General features: G+C 45.5%; 1 protein-coding gene across 2 annotated transcripts in view; it reads left to right on the plus strand.

The window, feature by feature from the left end:
* Positions 1-595: 595 nt before the first annotated feature.
* Positions 596-17,644, plus strand: part of rassf5 (Ras association domain family member 5) — a 40,627-nt gene continuing 23,578 nt past the window's right edge. The window contains exon 1 of one of the 2 annotated variants that reach the window (XM_081705170.1): positions 596-1,431. In XM_081705170.1, the coding sequence (XP_081561296.1) occupies positions 669-1,431 (763 nt within the window). In that variant the 5' untranslated portion in view covers positions 596-668. The remainder of the gene's footprint in view (positions 1,432-17,644) is intronic. The other variant, XM_027012906.3, reaches the window with a different exon arrangement.

A 17,644-nucleotide genomic window follows, 5' to 3' on the forward strand; every position in this document is an offset into this window, starting at 1 on the left:
TGGGGGGAAAATCCTGTCCTTTTGGGGGGAAAGTACTTAAACATCTAAAGGCCATCACCGAACTGGGGTTCTCGATTGGAAAGTTTTAGTTGCCCTTGTGGGTCCTTCGTAAAATACAATGTTCTGACGTATGATTGTTTATCTGTTACGTCTTGCATACAAAATGGTTTATGCAACTCATTTTAAAAGTTTTGTCATAGTACACTCTTAATACCTGACAAATACGAGAGGTTTACATGTTTCATTTTGAAAAATGAAAACGTTTTTGAAGAAGATAAACATCTAACATCCGGGAAATATTGCAAATATGTTTTGTTACTTCTTCCAGTGCAGACACTGGAATTTTTATTATTATTATTATTATTTTTGATGATGAATTAATATACACAATTGACCTCACAACCTTGTATTATGAACATGTGTTTGTCACCAATAACTAATATAATAATACACAATTTTGTCTATCTCTTTTTGTGTTTGTGCCCTAATCTACACCATGCTGTGGTGTGCAAAGCCTGCCGGTGTGCGCGCGGCGGTAGAGAATCCCCGTGGGTCGCGTGTTCTCGTTTCCTCTCGTGCTGTGACATTTAAAGCTGGTTTCAAGCGCGCGTCACGGCTGCGGGTGTTTCAGTTTACTTCATACTCCGCACGCGGAGTTCCTCGAAGCAATGGCGTGGGTAACGTTAGAGCGACACCTGGCTCAGCACCATCTCGACTCGGAAAAACTCTTCTTTAAGAGAGCGCTCGAGGGACAGCAGTTAACCCGCAAAGCGCCGCGTGACATAACGACAGGCAAGCGCGCGGCAGAGCCGGTTAGCCCCGCAGGCGCAGCTCCAGCGTCGCGCGCGTCAACAGAGCACACGCAACCTTCAGGCGCGGAGCGCGGCGCCGGTACCGCCGGACCGCCACGTGGTATGGACCGCTCGAGCGGGGACCGTGTCCGGGTCTCCGAAACGCCCGAGCGTGCGTGCGTAAAACGCGACGCGATCGCGGACGAAGATGGCACTCGCGTGGTGCAGCACACCCGCGCTGACAGAGGCAACGTGAACGGGAACAATAACGGTACCCCCGGAGGCTCTGCTTCAGGGCGTCGGAGAGGTTCGGGGAAGGGCACGAGCAACCTCAGCGCATCCGCAAGTACGAGCGCGCTTTGTGGTCCGTCGCTCCGCGCCGGGGGGCGACGTCTGTCGTACCACGGGGACGTGCTGGAAGGACTCCATCTGGACAGGTTAACACGGGGCAAGACGGGTGTGGTAAAACTCATACGCAACGAGCGTCCGAGGAGGGAGGTGTGGTCCATCTTCATCCAGGATGACCCCAGAGTGAAAAAGGAGCACGGGCAGGGACACCTTTTCGCCCCCGTGAAGGCCCTCGTGGACTGGTGCGACGCGTGCAGTCTCCGGATAGAGAGCGAGGCGCTGAGATGCAAATGTAAGTGCCACTGTCTTGATTCATCAATAAACGCTCGTCCATCCTTCACAAAGGTTCTAAAGTCAAATTGTTGCATTTGCATGTGATACACGTTTGTTCAGTTTGAATCTCTTTTGAGTTTCTCTCTGCACCGGAGTCAGTACAGGTTAAATGTTTGCGTGGCGCAGAGCTTAACGTGGAAAAAAGAATTCCGGATCATTATAGACACACTTCTTCAAATAACGGTTTGGTTTTTTTTTTTTAATTGAAATGACAGTTTTCTACGTTCTATTTAGTTGTATATCTGTGTCCAAGAGGAAAGATGAGTAAAGCAGGATTTTTTGGATTTTGCCCTGCGCGTCATCCATCAGTTTCTTCCTTCAGCTCGAGCTTATTTCACGGTGAATGCCAAGCCGCGCTGAGGGGCAAACTGCCTGCGTGTACAAGACAGGTGGCAGTCGTCAGACGGACGGACGGATGATGTGGCGACCAGCTGCCATCTCTCCACATCCAGAAGCACATATAATGGTGTTGGCTCGGAGGCTATTTTTGTGTTCTGTGAGCATTTAATCAAAAATGATGCCTTCAGATATGAGCTGGGGGGGTTTGTGGAGGATGGCTGGGTCTTAGAGGAAGCGGGGGTCCCCAGCAAGGGTCATTATTTGTTTTTGAATTTCACTATAAATCACTTGACAGCCACAGAGATATTGGGCAGTAGAACGCCGAGGGGGGGGGGGGGGGGTTTGCCTGTGTGTTGTGGAAAACTTGTATTTGTAAGTAGATCAGAAAAAGCAAGGCGTTTAAATGCACTACCTCTTCTGCCTACGCAAGGGAGGAAGAACTCTATGCTTCATTGCTTAATTGCCTACACTGGAATTAATGGATGGGTTTCTAGATCAACACCATATAGCCTATTTACACACACTGTTATTACACATTTATTCATGCTGTTATGTGGATGGAGTGTCTCATATACTAACATCTGGTTTGGTGGTGTTATTGTTATTGGGTTTATACATTTATACAGAAAGGTGATATACATTACATGTTATGGAGATTGGTATGCTTTACTTGGTCTTTAACTGAAAGTTGAAAATTCAGCTTCACAGAAACTGAAAGGAAAACATAGATGTTGGTTCCAGGCGTCGTAAGTGCTCTGCTCCCATCATGCTTTGCTGTAAGGAGGATTTCTCTTCCACCTCTCATTTCCCTGACATGATTAGGCCAAGCATTCCTTTCCCGTGACACAGTTGTCTGAAATATGCCACGCGCTGATATGAACATCACGATGTGTCAAAGGTAACCAGGATCTGTGTGAAGCTGAGGATAAATCCAGACAGTCTTGTGTTACAGGTCTGCGTCCTGTATCTCCATCCCTGCTCTGACTGCAAGAGTGTGTGTGTGTGTGTGTGTGTGTGTGTGTATTGTGAGGAGTTGCTGAGCTGGCAGTATGTTTGCAGTCCTTTACTGCTGCTCACTGCAGTGAGCTGTTTTATTGTAAAGAGGAAGACAGTAAAGCCCAAGTAGAGAAGTCCTAGTCTGCTACATCTGTTCTCAAAAGATGCATTCTGTCCTTCCTAACGTCCCATCTATTAGGCCACAGTACAAACGATCAGAATTATACAGGTCATAATTACCAGGCGCACTGGCCTCGGTCCCTTCAGCTTTATCTCAGTGCTGTATTCTGTCATTCAACCCGTAGTTGTGGTTGTACTGCTGTGCTGATGAAAAAAAGTGGGTTGTCATCCACCAGCAGTTAATAGATTGAAAATATAAAATGTGTTGTACTTAATTTGTTTTTTGCAGTTTCTATATGAATTTATTTTAATCTCATGATTTTTGGCATGCCAACTGAGATTTGAGTGGCCGATGACTGTCGTGTTCGTCAGTTTGCGTAGGACCGTTATTGCTGATGAGGCGGTATAATGTCACCCTGATCACGGTTGGGGGCCACAATGCTGGGAACGTTGGTATGATCTCAAGCAGAGGTCATCGCCGGGGCCTCACACACGACTCGTGTCTCGTTCCTCGCTCACTTTGCTTCATCTAATGCTCTGATTTAAGCTGCTCAGTCAGCACCAGCTGTACTGCAGTCACTGTCCTGGTTATCCTCTTTCTCTTTTTTGTGCCAAAGTGCTTCAGTGAAGCAGATAGAGACCAACACTTAAGCCACCGCCAGACAGTCATAGCCGCGGGACCGGTGGGGCGGAACGTGGCACGCTAACAGGCGCTGAGTCCTGTCCACTAAAACGGGCAGATCTCTCTGTCTCTGCTGCAGTAAGGAGTCAGGGATGCCCTATTCCATCTCCTGGGCCAACCAGGAGTGAAGTGGAGCCATTATTCCTCTCAATGGATGATGGAAAATGGGAGGGAGGGAGAGAAAGAGAGAGAGAGATGCTGGCAAGGGACGTACTTTCTTGAGCCACTACATTTGTTCCTCTTTCTCCAAAACTTCTAATTTAAAGAAGGAATTTTGTTCTCAGTTTGGTTGTGGCGTGTCAGTTAGAGGGAAAATCCCACAGGGTCTGTGTGTGTTTCATTTCACTCTTGAAATGTCACATTCTGTTATCCTTTATTATTGCCCCTCTCTTCCTGTTTTCTGATAAACAGGGGTTTTCCCAAAACTCACAAATGGCTTATGGGTAGAGCGCCACAGGAAAATCTTTTAGGTTCTGCATTTAGCACTGACATGGTTTTGAAGTGGGATACCCCCATGGCATGCTGGAAAATGGTGTATTTAATAGGCTGTGGTGGTAAAGGCTGGCATAAATCCTAGTCCCTAATTATGGTTACATCCATGCCATAAACAGCTCACTTCCTGTGTTCATTTTCCTTTCTCTTTTTTTTTTTTGTTGTTGTTGTTTGGTTTGTTTTGTTTTGCTTTGTTGTGTTTTGCTCTCTTTTTTTCTGGACATAAACATTCTCACAGCCTTCATAAATCGGAGCATCTCATCTTTCTCTGAATGCACAAATATGCAATTTGTAATCTGATTTTGAAAGGTGTAGGCCATGCTGTCCTGTTTGTTATGCCCATTTGAGATTGAGATTGAGATCGAGATTTGAGATTTCTCATAGATAAGCCCGACGTGTCTGCATTGTTTGGCTGAGTCACTGCAGTGGCAATGCAGGCAGAGAGGATGAGGAGGATGAGGAAGGCTTCGAGAAGCGGAGCGAGATCTGTTTTGGCCATAAACCACAGCCGCACACAGCCAGCCACAATGCTATGTCTGTTAAAACGGACATCAAAAGATGCTCACCACCTGCCTTTGCTGGTTACGGTTGTTGGTTGGTTCTGAGAATTTCTGAGAATAATTCATTTTTCTCTCTCTTTACCTTAATCTCCTATTCTTTCTTTCTCAATCTCCTATTCTTTCTTTCTCATTCTTTCTCTCCCTCTCAGTTCACGTCATCAAATCTATATTGTCATGAATGTTATAAGTTAATCAGCAATACTGAGCAACCGAAGGGGCGGGGATTGGTCCTTAGGCCAAGACACGATTCTCCAACTCAGTCCACTCTTCACAGGGCAGCCGTAGATTCCTGCGATATAGAGACTCGGGCCAGATGCTGTAAATGTCTGTATAAAATGGGCTTCTAATTGAGTCGTATTTGGGACGCACGGTTAGCAAATGCAGCTGGCCTCTGCCACTCCCAGCGTGGCCTGTTGGGTCTGTTTACAACAGCCAGGTTCAATGGCCAGGCACTGCTCACCATACACTGTCAACACTTTCCTTAGCTTTTGTCTTTGATTGTGGTCAGACAAGTTGCCAATGTGCAGTCTCAATTTAAGGCCAAATAGCATTGAACTTTGTGTTGCGCTTTTGTAGATTCTTCCCAATACATGATGTATTTTTGTTTGGTATGTTTTTTGGGTCTGATTGTTTTGGAGAGTATGTAGTTGTCCTGAAGCTCTTTGGTGTTCATAATCTCGGTGGGACAAGCTGATTTTAGGGAGTCCTTCCCACCATCGGTGTTTCTCTCCTCTTCTGCCCTTGTGTCTCTAATCTGACTCGTTTAAGCGGTGAGCCTCCTCCCTCCTTCTCTTTCTCTCTCCTTCCCCTTTACGCTCATCTTTTTCCTTGTGATGGAGGGATGGGTTTTTTTTGTTTTGACGGACGCTCTTTAACCTAATCCTTGATCCAGCACAGGGCTGTTCATCTGTCTAGCATATGGACTAAAATTCATGTGAGGCATTACGGTGTCAGATTAATAATTGGTATTAATAGATGGTATTAACAACTGTTGCTATTTATGGACACATTAGTTCTGTGTCAAATTCCAAGATTCAGTTAGGACCCCTCGTTATTGTCAAAATCTATTTGCCATTTGTCTCTCTCTTTTTTTTTTGTAATCTGGCATTTGAAAGTTCAAATTCTTGTCCTCTGTTTTCCCTCTCAGAGGAGGAAATAGTGTTTCAAGTATCTTTGACCCCTGTGACCACTGTCGACCCCTTCGGCTGCCAAACATTGCGAAAGAGAAAAACAGGAACATTGCCTCTTGTATAACTGCTCAAATCTATAAATCGCCTTTCTGCTGCGTCCCCGATTCCGTCCTCTCGACCAGCTAATCTCGTGGGGCACTTCTGCACGGTCACTCAGAATGGCCTGATGGCAGCAGTCGGGGTCCACCTCATCCTCGAGGCACGGGCCGCGTGTTATCTACGCTGTCCACATTTCCCTCTGTTGCCGGATGGACAGTGGAAGATGGTCTTCGAGGTCGTTGCCTGGTTACCCCTCCTGCGGAGAGGCCCTGACCCTCCAGGGCCAGCCTTTACTCTGCCTCCCTCCTCGGGCCGTGGAGGTTGAGACTGCTACATGTATCGCCATGCAAAGACACATTGCAGCGGTCGCGTTCGCACAAGCAAAACCTTGTTCAGAGCCCTAGTGAACAGGGGAGACATTGTGTCTGGCTTTTCAAAGATCCTTTCACACACCGACAGACGCAGGAAATCAGGCGGCTCAGAGCGGTCTCAGCTGGGCCCACAGCTATCCACAAACGGCACTTTCAGAACCCCATGGTCCAGAGTGACCAGACAAGAACCTATGAGCTTATGGAATTTAGGACTAAGAATGTGATTGCTCTATATCATCACCTGCGTTGGTTTAGCAGGAATCTACTCAGAGCGTTCTCTTTCTTCTGTTAATAAGGTGGAAGTAGACGGCTAACCGTGACAGAGCTTTGGGGAGTTAGAGGATATAAACAGATCACCTTTTGGCTCTTCTGTTCTTTTTCTCTCTCATTCTCTCTCATTCACACACACGCACACATACACACACACACACACACACACACACACACACACACACACACACAATTCAATTCAATTCAATTAATTAAGCTTTGCTGGCATGAAAATATTTATTTACAGTATTGCCAAAGCAGTATTACAGTAAAACATGTAACAAGTAAATCAAGAATTCTATTATATAGTTATTAACTTGAAAAGAACTGTATTGGTATGAAATAATATTTGGAAGAGGTCAATATGAGAAAGGTAAAGAAGTGAAAAGAAAGGAAAATGATAATAAAATAGTGTGACCCCCCCCCCCCCCCCCACCGGGGCCAGGCACTGTGGCTATAACAGCAGCACTGAGTAATTTGAATAACTGGGCCAGATGGCGTATGCAATAAAAGAGCCCAAAGCGAAAGCTATATGTCAAAAAGTGAAGTATTGTACGTTCAGAAGAACACACACTGGTGAATCGTCAGGAGTGGTTACAATGCCAAAACAACAAACAAAACCCACAATACAACATAAATCCCAGACCTATCTACCCTCAAACAAACAAACAAAAACAATACAATCCTACACTGACTCCCTGACCAGAAAAACAGACACAAACCCCAATCCCAAACAAACAGGCATCACTCCCTACAGCCAGTACTATTTACCAGCGTTTACAGGTTTTCACACAGGGCTCACACAACAATCAGCAAGCCTGGATACACAGGGGAACTGGAGGATGCAAACACAAGGTTAACAAACTCTCTTAGGCTAAGAACAGGGATAACAAATACAACAACCTACTAAGCTAACAGGGGGTTACAGGGTAACAGAGTCAAGTCCAAAGAAGCCCGCAAAGTTGTGCAAAGTTGTGAGCAGATTTTGCATGAAGGAGGCAACACTGCGTTTGTGACGTACATCCTTCTGGGTACCTGTTTGGTTGGTGTAATTAAAAGCACTCGTGTGGTTCAAGACCGCTATAACAGTGAGATTATCGCAGCCTGACATGTTATCACAATCAACTGGGTTCCTTCTGTGTGAAAACCAAATAGTAGAAACAAATACAGTACAAATAAAAACCCAAAGAAACAATATGCAGGTAATTCTTCTCACCCAATTCAGTCCCACAATGTCCCTTTGAACCTTCATGATTGACTCGTTAGTCCTTGATGTACCTGTGATCCAATCATCGCAGGATGTTCAATGGTGACGGTATTGGCAGCGCTAGGCTCACACCTTTACTCTGCGTTGGAGTCTGAATGACTGTTTACCAGCCGTAGTCAAGACTCTTGTTCAGAATCCTCACTGTAGGTGGCCTCTCAGGTGGTGTCTGACGAGTGACACTTCCACTCACTGGCCTGGAAAGTCCACCTATGTCCATTCTTTTGTTGCTAGCAGTGGATACATTTTTGCTCTCTACTTTTGTTTTGGGGCATTTGGTGGTGTTTTTTGCTGCTTGAAGATGTTGTCCACAGCTTGCAGTATTGTCAGTTCATGTCGTTGGTTAGCCACTCCAGCTTTCTATTTACTTTTATTCTGTTCTGTAATGTCTCTAACTACCGCACCATATTCAAATAAACTTCCTTTACTAATCTACTAGTGTCGGGGCAAGTGAAAACATGCTGTATCCTCAACTCTACTTCTCATCTCTCCCCTGAATAAATGACATAATACAACAACCTCCAAATTAGGATCAGCTTTAATCTTTTTAGCAGTTGATCCTCTCTTTGTGTTACACTCCTTCAACCAGGCAACCACCAGCTGACTGCCTTCACTCTCTCTCACGCGTCCACAAATATTGAACAATTTTCCTTGTAAACAGTCATATGTTTTCAACAACCAGTTATTCTCAAACCAGTCTTTGTTCTAACCCAACCGGGTATGTTCCTGGACCCGTTTCTCTCTGAAGACTCTTGGGCTTGAGCATGACCTCCTGACTCCAGTTTAACACAGCAATTATTTTTCTCACAGTTGTAGCTTTCTGCGCAGGTGTCTGCCTCCGATTCTATGAGCTCAATGAGTTAATTCTGTTCACCAGTATGGACGTAGCCAGCCGTCTATCCTACTAATCCTGTCTCTTGTCTAGCTTGGCTGGGATGTCCAATTACAAGTCGAGTACCTTAACCACTGAGGTAATTGATTGTAGAGTGATTTAAAATGTGTTATCCATGTGTTACTGTTTTGAATGGCCAATTCTGATGTAGATTTATTAAGAGTGTTCCAATGCTCCCAAAAACTATTTGTAGTTATTGAGTTCTCAATTCATGTCAGTTGTGCTTGTGTGGATTGTGCTTTTTTGATTCTGAGTGTACGTTTGTATTGCCTCAGTGTTTCAAAGTACTGACGGCATAAATCTGCATTTTGGGGGTTTTTACTTTTTTTATTTGATAATGTCCTTAACCTTACCATAATATTTTTTAATTCTTTGTCAAACCCCATAGTATCTAGTTTTTTTAGATTGTTCCTAAATTGTCTGGAGTTACATATTTTGGCAGATGTACTAAAAATATTATTGATATTCTTAGCTGCAGATATTCTGTTTGTCTCTGTCCTTTTAATGTACACGGTGATTTGGCAGTGATCAGACAGAGAGGTTCGTGGCTTTACAGTGAACTTACTGAAAGAGAAATCATCTAAATCTGTAATCATATAATCCACTGTGCTTTTGCCAAGATGTGAACAAAAAGTGTAAATCCCCAAAGAGTCCCCTTGTAACCTACCATTCATGATGTACAGACCCATACTTTTACAGAGCTGCAGGATGTGTTTTCCATTACTGTTTACCCGTTTGTCAAAATTACATCGGGGGAGATTAGTTTTATTTCTTGGGTAATGGTGTCCAAATATGTGAGTGTTACCTTGTTCTGTTTTGGAGTCTGGTAGAGATCCAGTACGTGCATTCAGATCTCCACAGATCAGCACACTTCCATGGGCCTGGAAGTCACTGATCTGATCACGGAGACTACGAAAGATGTCTTTATTATAATAAGGGGATTTACTGGGAGGAATGTAGATTGTACAAAGGAATATATCTTTTGGAGTGTTTATAATTTCTTTGCTGATTTTAAGCCAAATGTGTGATTTTTCTACTTTCAGTGGAATTATGAATTTAAACAATTCTGATTTATACCAAATATTGATTCCACCTGAATATCTCCCTCTTTTAATGTCAGGGCGCTTAACAGCGGGGAGGATGATTTGCTTGTAGTTAGCGGGACAGTAAGTCACTGAATCAGATTTACACCAGGTTTCCTGGAGAATTATAACATCGATATCTTTTATGTTGTTTTTGAATACAGAGTTTCTGCTTTTGTTCCACAACTGGGACGACTTTATGCCTTGAATGTTCCATAAAGAGATAGATAAGGGTTCCATTATTTACATGCAGTATGAAGGCAAAATACAAATACATTCAAAGCGAGATAAATCTGTAAAAGTGAAGGATTATACTGACATTATATGTACAAACATTTGTGTAGGTCTAATGATCAACATATGTGGCACCCCCTACTGCTTTACTAACGCCCGACAGTAGTTTAGCCTACGGCTATCTAATTATCTTGTTTAGCTCACACTCCAGGCGTTAGTAAAACCTTTCCCTGAAAATGTTAGAGATAGCCAGCAAAATTACCCCACGTAATAAAAACAAAAGGAATAGGGATTAGTACTTTTTTTTTTCCAAATGAAATTATTTTCTGATTAAAATAAAAGTATTCTTTTAGCGTAAAGGCATCCCTGTCTACTTTCACAAATCAAACAGCTTTGCTAAGTTAGGTGATTTTGGCATTAGTCTATTGACTTACAAGTTTCAATGAAAAAAAAAACCATCCCTAGGCCACACACTCGCAGCGTGTATATCTGGAAATTTGATAAACAAAAAACATTCAAATCATATATGTCTAGTTACACTCATGTGGACTTGTAGGGAAAAAAAGAAAAAATAATGTTGCGGATAAATCCTGGAGCGTAGGCTGTTCTTTTGTCTCCTTATTGCAGGCCGGAAGCGATATTCGGCTACGTAGAGGCTATGAAAATTAAAATGGCCACTACACTCCACACGGAGCAACACAAAAGCGTTAACTACTATACCTTACTCAGTTCTGCACCCAGATGAGCAGGGAATTCAGATCAAGGGAGTGTGTGATGCTTCAGTTTGTCCAGAGGAAAAGTGAGCGTCTCCAGTAGCACAGACCTCTGTTCGGATCATCACTTTTCATTGCACCGTTTTCCACTCGACGCCGTTCATTCGATCAAAGTGGCTATTAAGACAACACTAGCTACCCAACTAACCTGTGTAGGAACCTCTATGAATGTTAATTAGTTCACAAGCTAACTCTCATTCTGAGACACACGTTGAACCTGCTACTCCGCCCTGGAGTTTTCTTCGTCTCTCCAGTGTGCTCGACAGGTGGTGGATAAAATTCTCTGTCCAGTAAGCTAACTCCACAACTTAATATACTGTAGTCATACAACATTTGTTACGTGACCGCATACTCGAAACTTCACGTATTTTTGCCACGTCACCATCCCCCTCTCTCCCTCCCTCCCTCACTGCTGATTGCATAATCCTAACGTTGAATGACAAGCTAAAAGACCATTCAATAAAGTTAATAAAACAAGTATGCAAATGAAAATCTGTAAACAATTCCACAGTTTCAGCAGACTGTTGCATATGATGTGGCGCATCTATTCAATCTTTCCTAACTTTGTAGTGTTTGTGGAGGTTGGGGGTTTTATTACAAAGGAATAGGTCTGCTGTTCCAGCTGCCTGTTGGGGCTGGGTGTTGACGGTGGGTGTATCACGGTGGGTGTTGACGGTGGGTGTATCACGGTGGGTGTTGACGGTGGGTGTTGACGGTGGGTGTATCACGGTGGGTGTATCACGGTGGGTGTTGATGGTGGTTGTGTCACGCTGGGTGTTGACGGTGGGTGTTGACGGTGGGTGTATCACGGTGGGTGTTGACGGTGGGTGTATCACGGTGGGTGTTGACGGTGGGTGTTGACGGTGGGTGTATCACGGTGGGTGTTGACGGTGGGTGTATCACGGTGGATGTTGACGGTGGGTGTATCACGGTGGGTGTTGACAGTGGGTGTATCACGGTGGGTGTATCAAAGTGGGTATTGATGGTGGTTGTGTCACGCTGGGTGTTGACGGTGGGTGTATCACGCTGGATGTTGATGGAGGGTGTTGACAGTGGGTGTATCAGGTTAGGTGTTGATGGAGGGTGTTGATGGAGGGTGTTGACGGTGGGTGTATCAGGTTAGGTGTTGATGGAGGGTGTTGATGGAGGGTGTTGATGGAGGGTGTTGACGGTGGGTGTATCAGGTTAGGTGTTGATGGAGGGTGTTGATGGAGGGTGTTGATGGTGGGTGTATCATGCTGGGTGTTGATGGTGGGTGTACTTTACTGTGGGCTGGGTCTAGAACCAGAGTTGCTAAATATATGCACCTCATTTTTGCCCTAGAAAATGGATCTTTCTCTTAATTCACATAATTTAACAATATTTGCTTGTGTGGGAAACACAGACTCATGTTTCAGATATTTCATTTTAATGGGTTTTGGCGGTGAGTTTATGTAGCTATCGCCAGTGCGTGTGTCCACCTGTCAATCATTACCTTGACGTCTATATCCTAAAGGGTCAACTAAATGAAAGAATACTACACATGCAACATTTCCTAGGACACTGCTCTCCTCTCACCCGCGTATTTATAGCTCACCCAGCATGTAATCAGTTCCACCATTCTCCATCATTCTGTGCCATAACAGTACACGGCAAAGCTTTCTGCAGCCCACTCCAGCCTGAGAGTTTTATATATAGAGAGGGAGGGTGTGTGTGTGTGTGTGAGAGAGAGAGAGAGACAGAGAGTGAGGGTAAGTGAGCAAGACACAGGGAGTGAAAGAGCACAGGAGAGAGTGAGAGAAAGAGTGAGAGTGGGTGAGAGAGAGTTGCTGAAGAGGATGTTACGGTAGAACTGTTGTGTGATGCAGGTGAGTTGTCCTGCAGGACAGCTGGGATCATGGCATGTGGGTCTCTCCCTCTCTCTCTCTCTCTCTAACACACACACACGCACCCGCACAAACAAACACACTCACACACAGGAAGTGGAGCAGCCATGAGTGACGGCATAGGAAGAAAGTAGGGAGGGAGGGATGGAGAACGAGGCAGAGAGGAGAGAAGGAGAGGAATCGAGAGCAAGATTGCGAGAGATAACCGAGAGTTAACGGGAGAGAGGCAGACTGTGTGTGTGTGTGTGTGTGTGTGTGTGTGTGTGTGTGTGTGTGTGTATGTGGGGCTTTAAGAAGGCTGTGAGGAGTGCGCTGCAGAGAGGGAGCAGACGTGTGGTTGCTGCATTGGCTGGTGCATGCCCTTCGCTGCGTGAGAAAACAGAGAGACCGGCGGAGAGCGAGCGAGGGAACCGCCACGGGTCAGAGGGAGAGAGGTCGTGCGAGTGAGCGGCGAGGCAGGGGGTGGTGTCGGGGAGGGCGGCGCGTGAGGGCGGGGGCCGCAGGGTGGCAGAGGGGGTGGGCGGGTGGGGTGTTGAGCCACAGCGCGCCACAAAAATCCAAGCGCAGCCCTGCGATGGTGGACGCACAGGAGCGACTGGCGAAGGCAGCCCAACGCGCATCGCCACGGAGACGGAGGCGGAGCCGGCAAGCCCCGGGCGGCACGGCAACCGGGCCCGTGCGGGGAGCTCGACCTGGGGCCAGTGGGCGTGGAGCTGGGCTCATATACGGCGGCGGGCGCAGATAGCGGCGCACGAGACGAGGGCAGCGGAGGAGGCAGCCGCAGCCGGGGCGTGCTTCGGTCAGGTGTCCCGCCGCTTTGGCAGGCTCTTCCGCCGTCTGCCCAAGTCCCGGTCGTGGTCAGAGGGCCTGCGCCTGCTCCGGAGGACCAGCAGCAGTGGGGCTCTCGTGCTGTCAGGTAACGGGGGAGCAGAGCGGGACAGGAGCTGGACGTTGCGTGGGGGAGAGAAGGCAGGGCAGAGAGAGAGGGGAGGAAATGCATTACTCTTTGAGCGCAGGTAGATCAAGCTCTGGGAGATGATGTTCTGGGTTTATGTACTCTGTACTTGCTTAGCTATCCAGTTCAGCTGCAATAGAACAACTCTGCAGTGGCTTTCTGCCTCCCTAAAATAGCCTAGTGATATTCTATAGGGAGCATCACATTTTGTCCTCACTCCCTCCCTCCCTCTCTCGATGTTTTTCGTGCTGCCTCTTTCTCTCTCACTATCTATTGTATCGCACGCAGGCTTAAATGGGGGTGGGGTGGGGGTGGGGTTAATCGTCGGTCCTGTGTGAAGCCCCTCGTGTTTCTAGAATGCCCAAGCACACAGGCGAGGTGTTGAGAAAGGTGGCAGAGTCAGTAGTTGGCAGGGTGTTGCTGTGTTATCACAACAGGAGCTAAACTGTGACGATCTGTTGCGCTGATATCAGCCGCAGTGCAGGCGATTTTCCTCGCTGGCTTAAAACTCGACACAGCACTGAAACCGTGTCTGAGTCAGGGCCGGCGCGGTGGTTGCATAGTGCGCAGGGCCCGGGCTCCTCACCCAGGGCTTGGGTTTTATGGTGAGGAGGCATTCCTTCCTATTTCCCTCTGATACCCTGGTCTGGTATAGTCCCAGGCCAGCAACATTGAAAGCCTAGACTACTCGGAGTGAATCTGATGCCGGTTTCAAGCCGTTCTGACAGACCAGAGGGGAATCAGAAATTGGATTTGGCATTGATCTGGAACAGGCTGTCTCTTGGAGTGAACCGAGGACGCCAAAGAGGCAGTGGAGGAGGTTAATGAATACAAAGTGATCTGCTTAAGCTGCCTTGCGTTAACTCTCAAAGGACCCCTGGTCTATTATGGAATTTGTGCTCCTCAAACATACAAACTGGAGATGTTTCACCATCCCGGACGCTTCAAGGTCAGCTGGTTAGAGCGCAGACTCAGTGTCTCATGTCAGCGTTTGCTAAAGTGTAGCAAATGAAGAGATGCCCTCTCTCTGATATAAAATGAAGAAATGAAAAAATATGGTACTCCATACCAATATATCTGATATATTGTACAGTATATCATACACTGATAGTTCTAATGTCTTACATTTAAGCACAAACTACTAAACAGAGCACCTAAACAGAGAACCTCCGTAATGTTAGGTCTTCTCTGTGAGGTGTGTCTTGCTTTGCTAAGAATAAAACAAGGCTTTAAATTCATGGTACTAAATGCATCTACTAAATATGAGCAATTAACAGAATCGATACCAGTATGGTGTATTTTAGCCAAACATTGATCTGTGTCATCGTGCGGCTCAAATGAGGTCCTTCCTGCTAGGACCTCTGTGAGGGGGTTTTGCTCATTTCAGGTCCATTTGGGCATTTGTTTTGGATCAGCCCCGTGAAAACGAGAGCGTACGTGGCACAGTACCACTGACTTCGTCACCCTCTCTGGTACATGAAGCAGCCGGCCACCCAATAGCCAATCCTCCCTCACGCGCGCTGACTCATCGCAGCTGTTAGCGCGCGCAGATCCGAGTGTTTACTGCAAGAGTGGACGGATGGCCAGATTTGAACAAGCCTCTGAAAGGTTTCAAATGAATGTTTGTTTAATTGCTAGAAGCACATCTCGTCTTTGAGACTTCGTGTGAGGCTCAGGGTGTCAGCTTGTCCAAAGTACAAATGCCGTAATGGCTCTGAAATCTTCGGTTCTGTCAGCAGAAACTTAAGCGATTGACTGCAGCCTGTGCTCAGAGTCAAAATACACCAGTTCTTCTATATGTGACTGGCGCTCGCCGAGTGAGAGAGAGAGTACATGTACTGTGTTAGAATTTGATAAATTGATATTTATTACTGTTGAACTTTTATTATTTTGTCTTTTTTGCTTTATCTATAAGAAACAATTATTGATATGTGTGCATAGGGAATATATAGATATATATGGGTTTTTCTGTTTAACTTTAATTTAATGATATTTAATTTAATTTAATGTAATGATATTTTATTTTCTTCTTGGTATATATTGGTTGTATATGGCCTTACTGCACTCTATTTACGTGAGTCGGGTGATGCCAGACAGCCATCTGTCCAGCCAAACATCCATCTGTCTTTCTAAATCATTTTAATGAATTCTGTTGTTTTCTTCCCTAAAAACATAAAGGTGATAATATACAAATATCCAAATATCCAATCTCTATATGACTATAGAAAGTGGTTTATATAAGGCATCAACTGGTTCAGGTAAAGTATCCGTGAGTGTGTGTACGTGTGCGTGTGTGTGCGTGCGCGTGTGTGTGTGCGCGTGCGTGTGTGTGTGTGTGTGCGTGCGTGCGTGCGTGCGTGTGTGTGCGTGCGCAGGTGCTGATAAGGTCCTAAATAAACATACACACTCCTTTCTACTAGTCTACATTTAACCTTTACAACAGCAACAATTCAGGAATTCTTAGCTTTGTGACTCTGAGCCACAGTGTCTATAGGACCACATTTGTATTCTCTTTGTGTAGGTTATCTGTACATTTGCTGCAGTTCCCACCTAAATGTTTGTAGCCTCATTAGTCAGATCTATGTGGGGTTTGGGGCTTGTGAACTCCACCAGATTAGGTTCACTCACTCCCCCCCCCTTTTTTTGTTTTGGATGCAAAATTTCGCTGAAAAAAATATTCTGCACAGGATTGGTAACATTGCTAATCATGACGGAATACAGGCAGAGTTCAGTCAGCATCACTGAGACCAAATGGTCTCCATCATGTTCATTATTGTTTATTATTGTTCATTATTTGATAAGGGGTTTTTATTAGATCTTTTCTTGTGTCTTTCACTGCCCACATTTCCGGTCCCTCTGGTGGGCTTTTCTCTGTTGTCCAGTTCCTCTCAAACTCTGGGCAAGTAAACGAGAGAGTGAGTGAGAGAGAAAGTCAAGTCAGTTCAAATCCAAGATAGGTTTTATTGGTTTATAGGTTTGATTGGTTTGTATGTTTTATAGGTTTTGAAGACAATATGGATTTGTGTGTATCTAGATGATTTCTGTAGATGGTGTTCTGTAGATGTAGTGGTTCCAAAAGGAGTTTACCTAAACCCACAGTGCAGTAGGACCTCAGCCACTTGTGTGTGTGTGTGTTGTGTGTGTTTTGTGTGTGAAGGATCACTGGAGTTTGGCTCCAGCACTTGTGTTGGCAAGAAGGGCTTTTCTTCTAGTGACTGAGATGTTGGGCACTATTGAATAGGAACAGACATGGTTTGTGCTGGGTCCAGACAGGCTGGAAGACAGCCCATGCATGTTTCCCAGCCAGTCTGACAGCCCTCGAAGTCGAAGTGTTTTGCTGTCAAAGGGGTCGCACCCGAAGTAGTGCTACAAGCACAAGGAACCCAGATTTTACCTAGAATACAGTGATGCTCTCAGTAGGGCTTGTGTCCTGACAACTACCTACATATTTTCCAAGTGTACAAGTTATAAGTAATGCTCTTAATCAGAATAGACACATTCCAATTAAAACGGATTTCAGGGTTTAGAAGTAACGCTCATAATTGCCCCCTCATAATTTGTTAATTCCACAAAAACCATCAGCAAAAACACAACATATGGAATCCAAAGGAGATCTTGCGTAAAAGAAAGCATCAGTTTGATTATCGTGTTCCGAATGTTCGGTATGGTCTTCCATGTCGAGACATATGTGGGAGTCGAACGGTACGGTGAACAGACTGGAGAGTTTATAAATAGAATATAATTTCTTCCATTCACGATCACATCGTACTGCAGCTGCCCTCGGACTGATATCACTCCTAATTCCTGCTATCCACACATGTGACATTAAGGTGATTTTCTCATTTAGCCCTCATTTGATTTCAATCATTGGGCTCACTGCAGCCATGACTCATCCAGCGAGACCTGTCTGCTGGCAAGACCTTCTGGCAAGCCCGTCTCACCTGTGCATCACTTCCACCAGGCTTTATGGGACAAGGACACTGGGTCAGGCCGCCGGACCGGGCCGAGGGAGAGAAAAGCACCCGGAAATGACGATGACACAGGAAGA

Source organism: Electrophorus electricus, chromosome 22 (assembly GCF_041902795.1).
Source record: "Electrophorus electricus isolate QZ-2024a chromosome 22, ASM4190279v1, whole genome shotgun sequence".
NCBI classification, from domain to species: Eukaryota; Metazoa; Chordata; class Actinopteri; order Gymnotiformes; family Gymnotidae; genus Electrophorus; species Electrophorus electricus.